The sequence below is a fragment of the Embiotoca jacksoni genome, unplaced genomic scaffold (genome assembly GCF_022577435.1).
Source record: "Embiotoca jacksoni isolate LCO1_2020_lvr unplaced genomic scaffold, fEmbJac1.0.p SCAF_56, whole genome shotgun sequence".
NCBI classification, from domain to species: Eukaryota; Metazoa; Chordata; class Actinopteri; family Embiotocidae; genus Embiotoca; species Embiotoca jacksoni.
This window is the reverse complement of record NW_027185410.1, coordinates 1,169,301-1,184,714: the sequence shown is the minus strand read 5'-3', so window position 1 is coordinate 1,184,714 and position 15,414 is coordinate 1,169,301. Positions and strand designations below refer to the sequence as shown.

General features: G+C 41.3%; 1 protein-coding gene across 1 annotated transcript in view; it reads right to left on the bottom strand.

The window, feature by feature from the left end:
- Positions 1-8,587: 8,587 nt before the first annotated feature.
- The window catches only part of LOC138212517 (cortexin domain-containing 1 protein), a 29,682-nt gene continuing 22,855 nt past the window's right edge, over positions 8,588-15,414 (bottom strand). The window contains exon 4 of the mRNA XM_069172928.1: positions 8,588-13,430. Within this exon, the coding sequence (XP_069029029.1) occupies positions 13,179-13,361 (183 nt within the window). The 5' untranslated portion in view covers positions 13,362-13,430 and the 3' untranslated portion in view covers positions 8,588-13,178. The remainder of the gene's footprint in view (positions 13,431-15,414) is intronic.

Genomic DNA, 15,414 nt, shown 5'->3' with positions numbered 1-15,414 from the left:
GGTGGTCAGGGGAAGTTAAGAGAGGACCGGTGGTCAGGGGAAGCTAAGAGAGGACCGGTGGTCAGAGGAAGTTAAGAGAGGACCGGTGGTCAGAGGAAGTTAAGAGAGGACCGGTGGTCAGGGGAAGTTAAGAGAGGACCAGTGGTCAGGGGAAGTTAAGAGAGGACCGGTGGTCAGGGGAGGACTGGTGGTCAGGGGAAGTTAAGAGAGGACCGGTGGTCAGAGGAAGTTAAGAGAGGACCGGTGGTCAGGGGAAGCTAAGAGAGGACCGGTGGTCAGGGGAAGTTAAGAGAGGACCGGTGGTCAGGGGAAGTTAAGAGAGGACCGGTGGTCAGAGGAAGTTAAGAGAGGACCGGTGGTCAGGGGAAGTTAAGAGAGGACCGGTGGTCAGGGGAAGTTAAGAGAGGACCGGTGGTCAGGGGAAGTTAAGAGAGGACCGGTGGTCAGGGGAGGACCGGTGGTCAGGGGAAGCTAAGAGAGGACCGGTGGTCAGAGGAAGTTAAGAGAGGACCGGTGGTCAGGGGAAGCTAAGAGAGGACCGGTGGTCAGGGGAAGCTAAGAGAGGACCGGTGGTCAGGGGAAGTTAAGAGAGGACCGGTTGTCAGAGGAAGTTAAGAGAGGACCGATGGTTTACTAATTGAAAAACCTTGCTAAATCGGTCAATTTGGTGGTCTAAAGGTCCAGTCTAGTGGACTATGGAGCTGCATTCAAGCTGTCCAGTCTGACACGTAGCCATGATCTGGACCCCCCACCCTTGAAGCTAAACAGCACTCTTACCAATGCAGTGGTCAAGAACTTTATGAAAATTAGTTCACAATGTCCTGGTGCTGCATAATATGAAATATTATTTGTGTGTGTTATTGATGGAGCAGGTGGATTTCCCACTGTGAAGCTGGCTCCCTGCTGAATATCAAGGTTGAAAGAGCCGGAGAGCCAGAGGAGAGTGTACGAGGGAAGAGTCAGAGATTAAATAAAACTCGCTTAATTGGTGAAATGTCAAAAGTTGAAGATCAGCCAACTGATTCTGGGTCGCTCTCTCTGCTTGCAAGTGTCTTTTTTGCGGCGAGCTTCTTTCATTTTTTTTGTCGTTCTAATGTTATTTATATTTTACACAGCATCCCAACTTTTTGGGAATTGGGGTGGTAGAATATGCTCAAAAACAATGTGATATTTTGACAATTTGAAGGAAGGAAATAAGGAAGGAAGAATCCCCAGAGAGAAACTTTGGAAGGAAGAATGGAAGAAAGAAAAAGAAGCTGGGCCCAGAAAAGCAACTTGCAAAGTTTTAAAAAAAAAGTTGCATAACAGCAATAATGACACACCAGTGAAGCCGGCTCTAAAACTGGAAAATAATAAGGTATAATATAGCAAGCTGTTTCAGGAGAAAGGCGGCAGATGAAGCAGATGAAGAAGAGAGCTTCTGCCTCATCGGTGTGTTGTCGTTCTCAAACAGCTGCTTTGTGTGCGGTGCAACAACTGGGCTCTCGATGCGCCGACCTCAGGCCAGTTCATTCATGTGCCAGAACTGAACTTGTTCTTCTTCTGCTGGGAAAAAAAATAGCAACATCTGCTGTGTTAAATGATCCGATTTAAAAAGTTGAACTTAAAAATCTGTACTTGCAATATAAATATCTTTTCAGGTTATGATTTTCGAAATCCCCAAGTGGGCCATACTGAGTGGCAGCATGTCTCTGTAGCTCTTTGTAGCGTTTTTTTTTTTTATTGTTGGTAAAATGTATTTTTTTCTTGCGTTACACTGTATTATTCTTTGTTATACTATGTCAGTTGACAATGAGCAATATTTTTGTGTACACGAGGGACGATCTCTTTAACATACCAGGGATGCAGGGTTGGAGGTAAACTCAGCTGGGTAACGTGAACTCTCTCAGCTGTTGTTCTTCCCTGATCCCCGTGTTTCCAGCTTTCCCTTTTTCCTCGTGTCTTTCTGTTTGTTTCATGTTGTCCGTCTCCTCGGCGCTGAGCTCCTCCTCCTCCTGCAGATTCCACATTCCCTCCACCTGCCGCTGACGACCTGCCACACACCTGGATGTTGTCTCCTCATCAGCCGTCCTCTGCTTAAATACTCTGCAGTTGCTCAGCATCAGATTATTTGGTCTCCGTGCTGGTAACTACTTTGGATCGGCTGCTTAGATTGTCCAAATTAATTCTGTTGTTTTTTTTTTTTAACTCCGTCTGACCCACGTTCTCCTTCGTGCCCAGCAATCCTGCCTGCCAGCTGTCTGGTTCTGTTCAGCTCTGTTTCTGGAGGATCTCGTTGAGCTCAGCTTCACCCTGTCACTCCGCCTCCTCCCTGCCACCCCGACCCGGTCACTCACCTCATCAGCTCAGTAAACTCCCCGGCTAACCACCTCAAACAGTTCCATTGTCAATACAATCATCACTTAGCTATACTTGACTATAACCAGCTTGTGTCCTGCATCACAGTCCAGTCTTGTGCCTTTGCTTTATAGGAGGCCCTTTTGAAAAGTCACCGGGTATTAATGAGCAGAACTGGAGCTCCACAAGGAACTGGGCTCGAGCCATTCCTGTTCACATTGTACACATAAGCCTCAAAGTAAAGCTCTGCCACATCCAGAAATATTCTGATGACACTGCGATTGTGGTGTGGATCAGACGAGGGCCTTAAACCAAAAAATGTCTCCTTCTGAACACCTCGAAGACGCCGGACATAGTTGTAGATTTTATTTGCTTTACATGTTCTCTAATTGCTTGGTGTTTGGGTCTGGATTGGAAGACACAGTTGTGATACAAAAATCATTGTACACATTTATAAATCTTAATTTTCATTTGTAGATCATGTCATACATATCATGTAGACCATTGTGAATCTGACTTCTCTCCCCCGACGCCCAACAGAAATCCTCAGGTTCCTGCTCCTGGGAGTTACAGTTCAGGTGGAGTGAGGAGGAGAGCTCTATAAATAGTTCCTGGGTTCCTCTGCTGTCGGTCCAGGCCTAATTGATGGTGTCCACTTGTTTGTTGACAATGAGAGGAGAAATCGGAGAGTACGGATTGCTTCGAGGGCAGATCTGCTGATGCAGGAGCAACTTCAAAATGCCAACTAATTACCAAGTATTGATTTCTGTTAATATTGCAGCAGAGAGGGTTTGGTGGTCAGTGAACTGTGACATACATGCTGACGTTCTCTCAGACACCTACAGTACAAAGACAGAGGACAACAGGTTCCCTTCGAGTCCCCCTCCATTTACAAACCTGTCTTTCTTCCTGTTCCTACATCTGAACGTTTACTTCATTGTGCTGAATGATGTATGTTCAGAGATTAAAGACAGAATGTCGTTTTCATATTCAGCTGCTCAAAGAGGGAAGTTTCTTTGTCTGATTTTAGGATCTGGGTCCAAACAAATAGTTTGGAAGTCAGTTACAATTACAGAAGTATGAAGTGGAAACTTGAAACCTCCAGTGCAAAAACACTAAAAGATGTCTTGTGTTCAGCAATTAAACTACATTTTTCAGGAGAAACAAAAAGTAGATATCAGTTTAACAATTTTCGGAAGGAAAAATGATTTTTGTTTTTGTGCAAAATCATGTCGGACAGAAAGTTTATTTCAAAGTAGAGTGTTTTATAGACATTTGTCTGGATGGGATCTTTAAGAAAAGGAGAGATAGAGCTCAGTAAAACAATTATAATTAGTGTACTCTTGCCATTTGTTTGCATAAGGAAAAACTGTGTTTGAATAAGCAAATTTTTTGCATTATGTTATGAAATGAGGAAAAAGGAAACAGGAGTTTTAAAGACACATCTTCTCCAGAATACAATTTACAGGCCGAGCAAACTTCTCCACTGGTTTGATCGGCAGCGGCTGTGAGGAACGGAGTAGTTGAGTCTCTCTGATGGAAAATGAAACCTTTCTTGGAAAATGGCCGGAAAATGATTAACCAGGGGAGGATGTGATTCTCTAACCAGGCTGACAGAAAGTCAAACTGGGACCTCGACTGAGAAAAGTCTTACTTGCAAACCTCTTTTGTTATTTTTGAGGGATGAGTCTGTAAAAGGCTTTGTGCACATTTTTGTTTCTGTTTCTTTATAAAATATTGTCTTCACAATGTCTGCTGTTATTTTGCACATCATAGACTTCTCTGTGGTTAGTGTAGATTTTATTTTCCATGAAGTAGAGTACTTTGATGTTTTATGGAAAATTCCTTTCTAGAAATATATTTTGTCTGGACCATAATATGTTACCAATAAATAAAAGCATCAAAAAGACACCTTTAACTTTCATTGTGGTTCACATAGGTACACTTTAATTTTGTGTACATTGGTGATGCACATTAGAAGTTCAATCAGCATATTAAAATATATAAATTGGAGTACATAAAGTACAAGAAGTTGCATGTTTATTTTGACACGTGATGGTGGGGTTCTGTTTGTATATTTTTAAGTCAAGGGGAGAGTTCAGAGAGAACATGAATACCCTGATGATCCACCCTGGTAAAGACTGCTACCAGGAGGACGACTAGCTGTCATCAAGAGTTAAGTAAAAATACTACTGAAAGGATTATTATTGTCATTATTAGAACAACAACAATATTGTTTATGTCTACCTGTTAATATTTTGACAGGCAGGATGTAGAGTTGCAACTCTGTAGATGATGTTTTAAAAGATAAGATGTTCAGTAACTTTCCCAACAAACTGGCGACTGTAGTTTTAACCGGGCAGGATGAAGTAGCACATCGGGGATCAGCGGTGGATCACAACTCATTTCATGCTCTTGTGGGACTGAGTTGAGATAAACTATGTTTCTGGTAATGGAGAAGCACGGGCGCCCAGTACAACAAGCTTATTGATGAGTTTTAATTGTCTCTGAGCTTCATGGCACAAGATCAGGCCTTAAAGACGAATTGATAGTAGAATCAATAAACATCTTGTATTGCAATTGTGCTACATAATTAAAGTTGGATTTTATTTCATTTAAATGTATTGTTGGTTTGTATCTGCTCATATAATCTAATGGCTTTAAGAAAAAAATATAAAACATGGTTTGCCTCATTTGTCAAAGAGTTTATGGTGCATTTGTTCCACTTCATAGACCCCCTCCCCCCTTACTTCCAGTCTTTCTGCTAAGCTAGGCTAAACACATGGACATACAATGTGTCAAATTGTGAAATTGATATTGATTTAAAATGGCAACCATGTATTTTCCAAAATGTCAGATATGCTGCAGCAGATTTTTACACCACCAGCCTCGAATCACAGAAAATGTCAGCATGCCAAAATATGACTGTAGTCCTTTCTCTGCGTCGGCCTGAATGCTTTTTATTCCAAACCCAGCGCCTCCTCCCTTCTCTGACCCTCCCGGGCTGAGAGTCACGTTCCTGCCTGTTTTAAAGCTTTGGACAACTTTCCTCAGCGTAATTAGTCCAGCGCTTTCTGCAGTCCAGGACCCTGCAGGCTTTTAGACTTCTCCCCTCTATATCTTCTGTAATCCAGCACTCACTGAGTTCCCTGTGACTTACTGTGGAAAATTTAGAGGACAATTTCACACCTGAGAGAGAAGCGTGTGACAAATATCTTCAAGATAACAGCATGAGGCTCCTGAGTCACCGTGGATTTGTTAGTCCCGTTGATTTTGTCACCCTTTATGGTGCAGAATCCAGACAGGGCAGTATATTGTGGCTTTTTAAGAGGGAAATGTAAGTACTTGTGTATGTCAGAGTGCTGACACGTTTCAGGTATAAACATGAAAAGAACATGATTTGCTATCATAAGCTGGAAATGCACAGCTGCCAATGCAGACGGATTTTATCCGTCGAGCTTCTCATGTTGAGCTTAAATCTTCAATCTTCAATTGACTGGAAACCAAAAATGCACCGACCATGACAATTTATGTGAGTTTTTTTGTAACTTGGGAGCAGAGAAACAAGCAGTACACGCTGAGATAGTATCTCATGAAGTCGATATGGTTAATATTTTAACAGTTGCCTGTGGCTGGATGTAGTGGAAATGAATGCATGCAGCAGACATGGAGGAAAGAGAATAATGATTTATTTGTTGTTGTGTTTGAGTCAACCTGATGAATACAAGTCCAATAGTCACTCTCCTTTTAGCTCTCTTTTGGTCTCAATCATTTCTCCATGACTTCCTCAGCACTAAACAGGAGATCAACGTATGAAATTCGCTCTTGAACATAGTGGAGCATTAAGCAGCGAAATAGTCAGCTATGTGTCTAAGGAGTATGCAGAGACCAAAAACAGCACTCAGAATATTAACTATAGTATTATTGTAATAATGTGATTGTTCCTTGAGAACATCACACCTACTGAACAGGAATACAGTGTTTTCAGTGAGTTTAATCTACGATACTTCAGATAAGGACACAAGGTTGCATTAAGATGATTTTTTTTGTGGTAAGATTGTGTACCACTGAAAACAGTTTGCCACATTTACACACATACCTTCTCTGACGGTTTAAGCAGATCCAGATTTCACCAATCGTTACCTTCTTCAGACTTTTCACTTTGATTCCTGCTCCAGTTTTTGTTGTCCAAACAGACACACACTGCTAACAAGGCTTGTGTACTCTGCCACTGGCTTGTTGCTTCCTGTGTGGCTCTACCTTCCTGTTGAGGCTCAGACCTGCACCAACTACCCCAGAGTATATCTTACGAGTAGAAATACACTACCTTTAATACCATGAATACTGACTTCTTTTATACAGTTGTGTTTTGTCTAATTCTGGTGCGCTAGCTGTGTATCCAACAACATCAGTGATCTGTTCTTCTCTTTTATTGAATTGTCAATAAATAAAGTCAAGTCAGGTGGATTACAGCTTTTGTATTACAGCCCATCATTGACCAGCTTGAGATGAAAATGAGAATTGATTTTAATGTTCTGTGTTTTAGTGATCATTACTCCAAGTGTTAGAAGAGACATCTTTCAATTACTTTTTTAACATGACTGAAAAAAAAGTGAAACAACAAAAGATAAATCAAGGACTAGTCATTAAACATTCCTGTATATTCTTCAGTAATATAAGGCCAGTGAAGTGCCTGCAGAAGTCAGTGCACCATTGACAGCTATGTAGAGTCATTGGAAAGCTGCACATAATAATAGGAGGCTTGTTTTTACACAATAATGACAATAATGACATTAAGTCATGGTTTCTTGTTGCACTATGGTTGTAGTTTTTCTTTGATGCTCTCTAAAATGTGTCAAAAAGACACAGTGGAAAACACTTGCTATTGGTTTACATGCTTAGCCTCATATCTATCCCATGAAGAAGAAACACTGGCTGATTGAACTACCAGAGGTTTTCATCTGACACTACTTCATCAAAAAAGGCTAAATATTCATGACTGGGCCTCCAGTGACTGCATCTGCATCTGGTCTCAACACCTTCAGCTCTTCTGCACACTGGTGATGCAGGTGCAGTGAAACAGACTCATCAGCAACCTTGGCAATGGTAGCATGAAATAAAAGGCACACTTACCACTTTCCCTCCTCTCTTTAAGGTGTATCAGCACAGATATTGAATTGTTTTTGGCTAATTTATGTTTGAAACAGGCAACATGAGAAGGCAACACTGAATACAGGCTCCATTATATCGTATGTTGTATGCTGCTAACTCACAGCTCTGTTTCAAAGTCTGATGAAAGTTTTCAGAGAATTATTTTGAATAGTTTACATTAAAAGTTTGATCACGTTAATTTCAAATTTACATTTTTGACATAAAACTGACCTGAATGTAATAAAAAATTGAAACAGACTTGAACATGACTGTCTAAAAATGAATTTGGTTACGTAGTGTACATATTCATAACTTTTGCACTACGTGATCTGACTGCAATAAGTAAGTAAGTTATAACATATGTTTACTCCATCAGGGCATATGAATAGTTACTCGATTGTTATCCTTATAATAACACTGCTTCAAAACTTGAAGAAAACTTGCTGGTAATCAATCAAGCTTGGTGGTGGATGCTGTATATTGTTTTGGTGACATTTTGAGGTGCATCCCCTTTCCTCTGACTCACACACCGATCAAATGTTAAAGACTTGGTGTGAAATATTCACTGAAACCGAATTTTCCAGCAGGATGTAAATGCCAGAGAGACATTAGCAAGAGGAAGTCACACACATCCAGATGCATGCTGAATGCTGTAAACGGCGTCCCAGCAGGCCTGCTCAACATGAGGAAGGCCGACCTTTTCATAGAAACAGGGCCGAAGCACACAGGAGGCTGCCAGCACACAGCCAAGGTTAATGGCAGGAAAGAAACGGGACACAATTTAATTGTCAAGTCAAATTAAATCACCGTTTTACATTCCGACAATGTAGAGTCAGATTCATTATCATACTGGATGTACCTTGAACTTGACCTTCAAAGCCCTGTGGATGGTTGGATGTGCACGATATGCCCTTGACTCTAAGCAGATTTTCATCTCTGTACCACTTAGCCTATTATGCAAGAGAGAAGTTGATGAAAAAGGCCTTGGGGTTGGCAGATGGTTCCCCATGGATGAGCACTGAATATAATTTCATCAGACGTTTTTGTGTGACCGAGTTACAAGCCGAGAAAGAAAAAAAAGGTGAGAGACAGATGTTTTGGCAGTTCTTTAATTCACACTCATCTTTGCTGTGCTAGAGTTCAGTCTTTTTAGAAGTGAAGCACCTCAAGAATCCCCAAAAAACTTAATTTGTTCTTTTGCCATTTACTCCCTAGTAGTCGCTAAGAGGCCGAACAGAATCTGCACATACGACACTGAATGCTGGCTTCCTTGTGCCTTCATGTCCACCCGATCCGGCTGCATCGGTGCTGCTCAGTCACCACTCTGATGTGCTTCTGCTTCAGAGAAAGACTACTTATTCTGTATTGTACATGTTTCTACCAAACGTAAAGGCGTGTTTGCCATTCATTTTGATGTTTCTGAAGAGGCATTGTGCCGGTACTTTTTTCAGTTTCATAAATTTACTACCTCATCTTTCATCTGAATATAAATAGCATGTACTAGAGAACATTTGTAATGAATATTTTTCTCTATTTTAGCCCTCCGTCCTCATTCAGCCCTCGTTTTTCTCAAAACAATGACGAGTTTGCTACCGTGTTCAAGTTTTATCCTTCAGTACAAACACATTGGGCCCCATTTTCGTGCCGGCCAAAGCTAGTCTAGACGCAAATCCAGGCACATTTGTATTTTAGCACAGCACAAAGGGATTTTTTTTTCTGCACTTACACCAAGTTGCTATTCCCATGACTCAACATGAATAACGATGCAACAGGGGGTTTGAAGTGAAATTGCACCTCCATCTGCTCATATCAGATCTCAGTGAAGCGCAGCTGGCGACGGGTTATTTTCACGGCTTCAGTGGGCCGAGAGCACGTGAAAAAAACCTTCCAAAATCCCACTGACAGGTTTAATGGATGTCCTACATATTTAATCTCACATAAATCAATAATTTAAACAAGATTTTTGTTAATGCAACCTTCCGATTCAGTTAATTATATAAAACACTGAGTTGACTCTGTCTATTGAATTGGATGTGAATCAGTATCATAAAATATAAAGGGCATTCAGGTTAACTGCAAAGGTATTGCAGTTAAATTACACATAAAGGGGTAACAGTTCAAAAGCATTTTCATCTACTCATCTGGTTTAGTAATCTACCAGCCGTGGGTCACTGTCGTTTACACACAAAAGGTTAAAGTAATTTAAACATGGCAGCTTCGGTCCTTTGATTAATGACTGGAAAAGAAAATGAATCACACTCAAAGGTCCCGCTGCAGTTTATTTATTAACGCCACAACATCAGTGATGTTTGGAGCCCATTTCTCTTAGTCATTGTTGTTAATATATTAATTGCATCGGATGCTTTAAGTGTGCATCATTTTCTTCTGTTCACTCATCGACGTGGTTCCAGCAGCTGATTTCAGTATATTGGATGAGTGTTCTCTGTTAACTTTGACATTTATTTAATAACAGAGTTTAACAGATGCAGATTTTTGTCTTGTATAATTTAACCGTTTCTTTCACTGGGCAGCGGTTCTCATAAAAACAAGGGAAGAAGCATTTATGATATTTGTAACCTCTTCCCAAGCAGATTTAATGTCAGCAGCCCGTGGAGGCCGACTGGTAGTAACATTCAGTGATTAGAGCCTGAACCTCCAGACGAGTATTTCAGTTTCCTCCTGCGTTAGGTTTAGAGGGAGGTGCCGGTCTGTTTCTTCTTCAGTCATTACAAACTGACAACACGCTCCATCACAGCGACTTTAACGGGAATGAGAGGAGGTGCTTTGATTTGCCATAACTGAAGTCGGCTGTGACAAACCTTCGATTATCTATTCCTCCTACTCTACCACTGCAGGACGCTGTGCCACGGATGCACTTGTGTTTGTGTTCACCAAATTACCCAAAAAGTTGGCCACACCCACATTCACTCCCAGCACACAGAACTTGAGCTGCACTGTGATTCACCGAAATAGAGCCCATTGTGTTTATCCTGGAAGTCCATCAGACTTTTCAGACCTGATTTCCTCAAATTTGTCAGTTACTTCCGTGTTTATTTGGCAGCAGCCGTCTTCCACTGCATTTGTTGACAGTCGCTGACCGTAGATCAGTGGAATAGTGTGAAACGTATGTGAATTGTGCTTCTTGCCTGGGTGCATGTACATAGTTGTGTGTCTGTCCTCCCAGAGAGCTGGGAGAATGGAGCTTCATCGATTTGAGACTCAGCAGTTTCACTCCTTACGACAATTTACCACAGCTACAGGTTTTTTTGTTTGTAAGTGACCAATGTCATCGTTTCTTCTTCTTTCTCTGTCTGCCTTTCTCACTGCTTGTTGACAACACAGTTGTAGTGATACTCTAGTTTTAAACTGCCAGTAAATATATTCCTTCACAGAATGTACATGCACACAGATTTTCGGGCTTTAGATTTGCAAGATGCTTCAATAAAATCTAAATAAAAGTACCACAGAAAAGGTCTGTGTGAAGAGCAGCAGCACGATTCAGTCGTGTCCGGTGGACATCGGGCGTTTATCACTCTGCTGCATTCTCTCACATCGGACTGCGTAGGGTTCGAATCCCCGTAGTCATACAGCATAATAAACAGGGAGTCGTTTCATAACCTTAAGTGGAGTGTGTCAGTAAACGTCTGACTTCCACACTCACCCCTGTGACCACCTTTACAGTTTTTCCTGGTTGTGACATCACTGGACAGGAATAAGCACAGCTGTTTCACCGTACAAACCATCCGAGTGTTAATTTGTCCGAGGAATTAAAGGTAAAGGGACTTTGGGGGCGAATGTGGAACTCAGTATTCTCCTAAATGGCTCCTCTGTGGTTTTCCAGTAAGTATAGGCACTTCATAACATGCAACTGACAGTCATTTGATAGCAGATAAGTGCTGACTATGCAGGTACGCAGGTCAGACACAGATGCAACTAACAGGAACAAGAACATCCTATCTTATTTCTAAAGTAATGTTGACAGGCAAAGCAAACAAGGCTGATTGAAGCAGCGGTGTCCGAGCGTTTTTAGGCCATACTGCTCTGAGCTGTGACGTTACTGAGCAGCAGCAGAGGACATGCTGTGGCAGTAGCTCATCATCAAGCATGGCTGCTACTGTAAAGGCTGAATGGCTCCAGATTGTCTGAGCGTTAACTTCTCACCGCGAATACTCAGACGCTGCATCTCAAGCAAATACAAGTCAAGAACTATTCATAAAACATTCAAAAGTGTGGCCTACAATTATACAAAGGCCACCGTACATTGTGTTGATATTTTGTGTGATTTAAAGGGACCCTCCGGTAATCTGCACCTCCATTAGTTTGGGAACGTCGAGACAGACATGAAAATAGAAAAGTAAAGCAACAGAAGCCCAAATCCTGTCTTTTAAGGGTCAAGATTAAAAACCAAAGATCCTACATTTCCCATAATGCAACTTAGTGATGTCTTACAATAGAGTCATCCTCTCTGTTGTAAAGTTGTAGTCTCAGGTTCCCACCAGGTTCCTATTGTTCCCATCTTTACAAATTTCTGTCAGAAAACATTATATAGAACTGAAATGTGTTTTTAATAGACTGACTAGTTCACCTCATGACTAGTAAACTGACAGACAAGTAAAATCAGTGAAGCGCCACTGTCACCGTCCTTAAACCTGTCATGTCTCTTAGAAATGACAATAAGTTTATTCAACTTTTTTTCCCCCGTTAATACGTAAAGTGATGACGGTATTGAATATTTGAATGATAGTTCCAAAAATAAATCACTGGTAGGTTTTTTATTTCCAAATGATGTCTTTAAAAGTTCTACTTTTATTTATTTCAGGGCTCCACATTCTCATATGGGACACAAATATTTTGGTTCTATTTTCCACTTGAGTGCAAACTGTTAAGCGAAAGCCTGCTGATATTCTTTGACATGTTTTATGACTTCTCTTCTTTATGTCTTCATGCTAATTTGTAATTCCAGTCTATACCAACATAAAGGGAAAGTGCGGTCAGTCGAGGTTGGCGTCCTCTGGCCAATAATAACCCAACAGGAATGTAAGGCAGCCAGAGTGCTCATGAAGACATCGCTATGGAGATACAAAAAAACAGCTTCATGTGCTTTACTCTGTTGTAATATTATCACTCCATCAATGTTTCTCTCAGCAGCTCCCCTTGTTTCTGTCTCCTCCTACTTCCACTATGGATGGATATAGCAATCTTTATATCTTGTTCACGCAATATATTTCTAGATGTGTCGGTTTCATGTTAATTTGGATGTATTTTACCAATCTGGAAAAAAAAAGGTTCTGTTATGAAGCAGTTTACCTGCTGTTGTGGTAAAGAGTCCACCTGTAATGCAGCAGCAGGTTCACAAACTGGAAGTGATTCTTCAGGCTAAACTATAACAAAATGAGAATTTCAGAATGTGTATTCCAAGCAAAAGAAAATCGTAACCAGTCTAAAGACAAGTATTCTTAAGTTCTTCAACGTTATATTAAAACGCTCCAAAGTAATAGTATTCACAAAAGAACAATATTTATTCTTATTTACCTCTTATCTTAATTATTGAAATGAATGGGCTGCACCGCCATCCCACAGAACCCGAGAACAAGCCACGTTTTTTAGGTGGAGACTGCTGGATTTGTCATGTGTGTGTTTGCCAGGAGGAACACACCTACACATGGCACGCATACATGTGTTTGAGCGTGTTAGTCGTCCAGGTGCTGCTCCTCCCACGTGGAGGTCGGGATCGCGCTGTACGGGTCCATGATGACCTTGGCGCAGCGGATGATCATGGCCATCAGCAGCAGACAGAGGAAGGCGATGCAGGCCAGAGTCAGGCCCTGGTCCACGTCCACGAAGGCCGGCTCTGCGGTGCCCTCCACCTCCATGACCGCTGGAGTCTGCTGCTGCTGTCCTCAGACAGGCCCACATCCCCCGCTACCGTCATGAGGACCCGACTGGAGACACACAGAGAGGACGGATACGTTAAGGACACACTTACAGGTGGAAGTTTTCACTCAACAAGACATTGTTTGAAAAGCTATTTTATATGTTTTATGAGGCAATTGCATCATTACGTAACATAAGCAAGTTGTCTCTACCTCTACCTACTGTGCAGTAGGAGTAGTAGTATTGCTTGTTATACTTGACATTTCATGACTTTCCGTCATTAGGAGTCGTTGTGTCTGTGCAGGTTGCTGAAATTTCCGCCTGTTTGCAGCACATGGAGTCCAGACTTTTCTGAACGACGGAGCTAGCAGCCGTGCCAGGGTGCGTTTTGTGCAAATGAAGTGACACGACTTCACTGCTGCATCTCTTACGGAAAACCACGGTCATGTGCAGCGCTCATTTTAGTCCAGAGGATTATGTTTCTAGAGATAGAGTTCTGTAGGATGTCTGAAGCAGGACCGTGTGAGACTGATCGCTGCCGCAGTTCCTTCAGTTCGCTTATATGAAAAGTATAAAATGTGATTAGAAGATATTATCAAAACACTATTGTTGCTCTGAGACCTTTAATGCTATTTCATATTATCTTGGATTCCTACAATAGACTATGATCATTTAATCAGTCCACCTCGTGAGCGTGGTTGAGGTGAGCTCTGTGGGTTGGGAGTGTGATGGTGAGGCAGCGCTGATGAAATATTAAACAGATCATCTGAGATCTGAGTTTGCTTTTATCTTTTACAACTGAAAAGTGCTTATGGAACAGTTATGATGCTGCAGCAGCTGTAGGCAAAAGCACACTGCGGGTATGAATGTTAATGATTACGTGGCTCCAGATAACGTGGATAACAAGGGAAATTCAACGTGTGGGTTTCATACGTAGAATGATGGCTCATGCAATACAGTATTTTGAAAGTTTCTGAAAAGATGCACACAAGTTTGTTTTTATCGATCCTAACTTTCAGGCCCTGTTTTGTGTTATGTAAAGGTTGTAAATGAGGCTCCTGATCTGTGTGTCTGGATCCAAACGATCCTCATTTTGAGACATTGAACCCAGAAGTACAGTTAGTTGCAGTAAACAAACCAAAATTGAGGGTAATGAATAGGGCTTGCTTGTTTATCACAGACACAGAGCCACGGCAGGTTTTTATAAGAATAATGAGAAAGCGTGAGATGGAGGAGGTCTACCTGAGGCTTAATTTCATGCTGCTGTCATCGCTGGTGTCACCGTCCAGACAGGAGTGTGGTCTAGTCAGACTATGCAGCTGTGACTCCTCCCTCAGCCACCAAACTAAAGTCAACTTTATCTGACTGCAAAACTTACAGATATTAAAAAAAGAACAAAAATGAATTTGAATCCTATTTCAACCGCCATACAATTAATTTTGGCTGTTCAGACTTAAATATTGTTGGATTCCAGTCTGATATGCACATAAATTCATAAATTGCATTTTTACTGACAGTCTGAAAAGACCCAACGTGACTCAAATACGAATTGAAAAGATCCGATTCAACAGGATTCATGCTGTTAACACTGAAAAAGAGTCTGAACGTAGCCTAAATGTTCTTTTAATGGATATAAATACATATTTTTGTTCTCCTTTTTCAAAAATCTAGTTTCTGCTTCATATTAATACTCGTTGGTTCAGTGGTTCTTCAATCTGGAAGCTGTTCTTACGTAAAGTCTCATAGCCGGCGAAGAGATGACGACAGACAAATCAAATTTAGAGACAATATACATAGATAAATGGAGAATGTAATTATGAGGCAATATGTGTGTTATCATGAACCATTCAGCACAGTTCATGTGGTGTGTTTCACCTGATGAACCAAAGTACAGTACAAAGTAATGTCAATACAGTCTTCCTATTGGTACATGTGAAATATGTGAAAGGACCCAGCTGAGCTTTGACAGTCTTTGCCTGATAGCAAATTAATACGCGCCTTGGTAATGCAGACACAAACACAGCTGGCACCACTGCAGTGATAAAAATATAT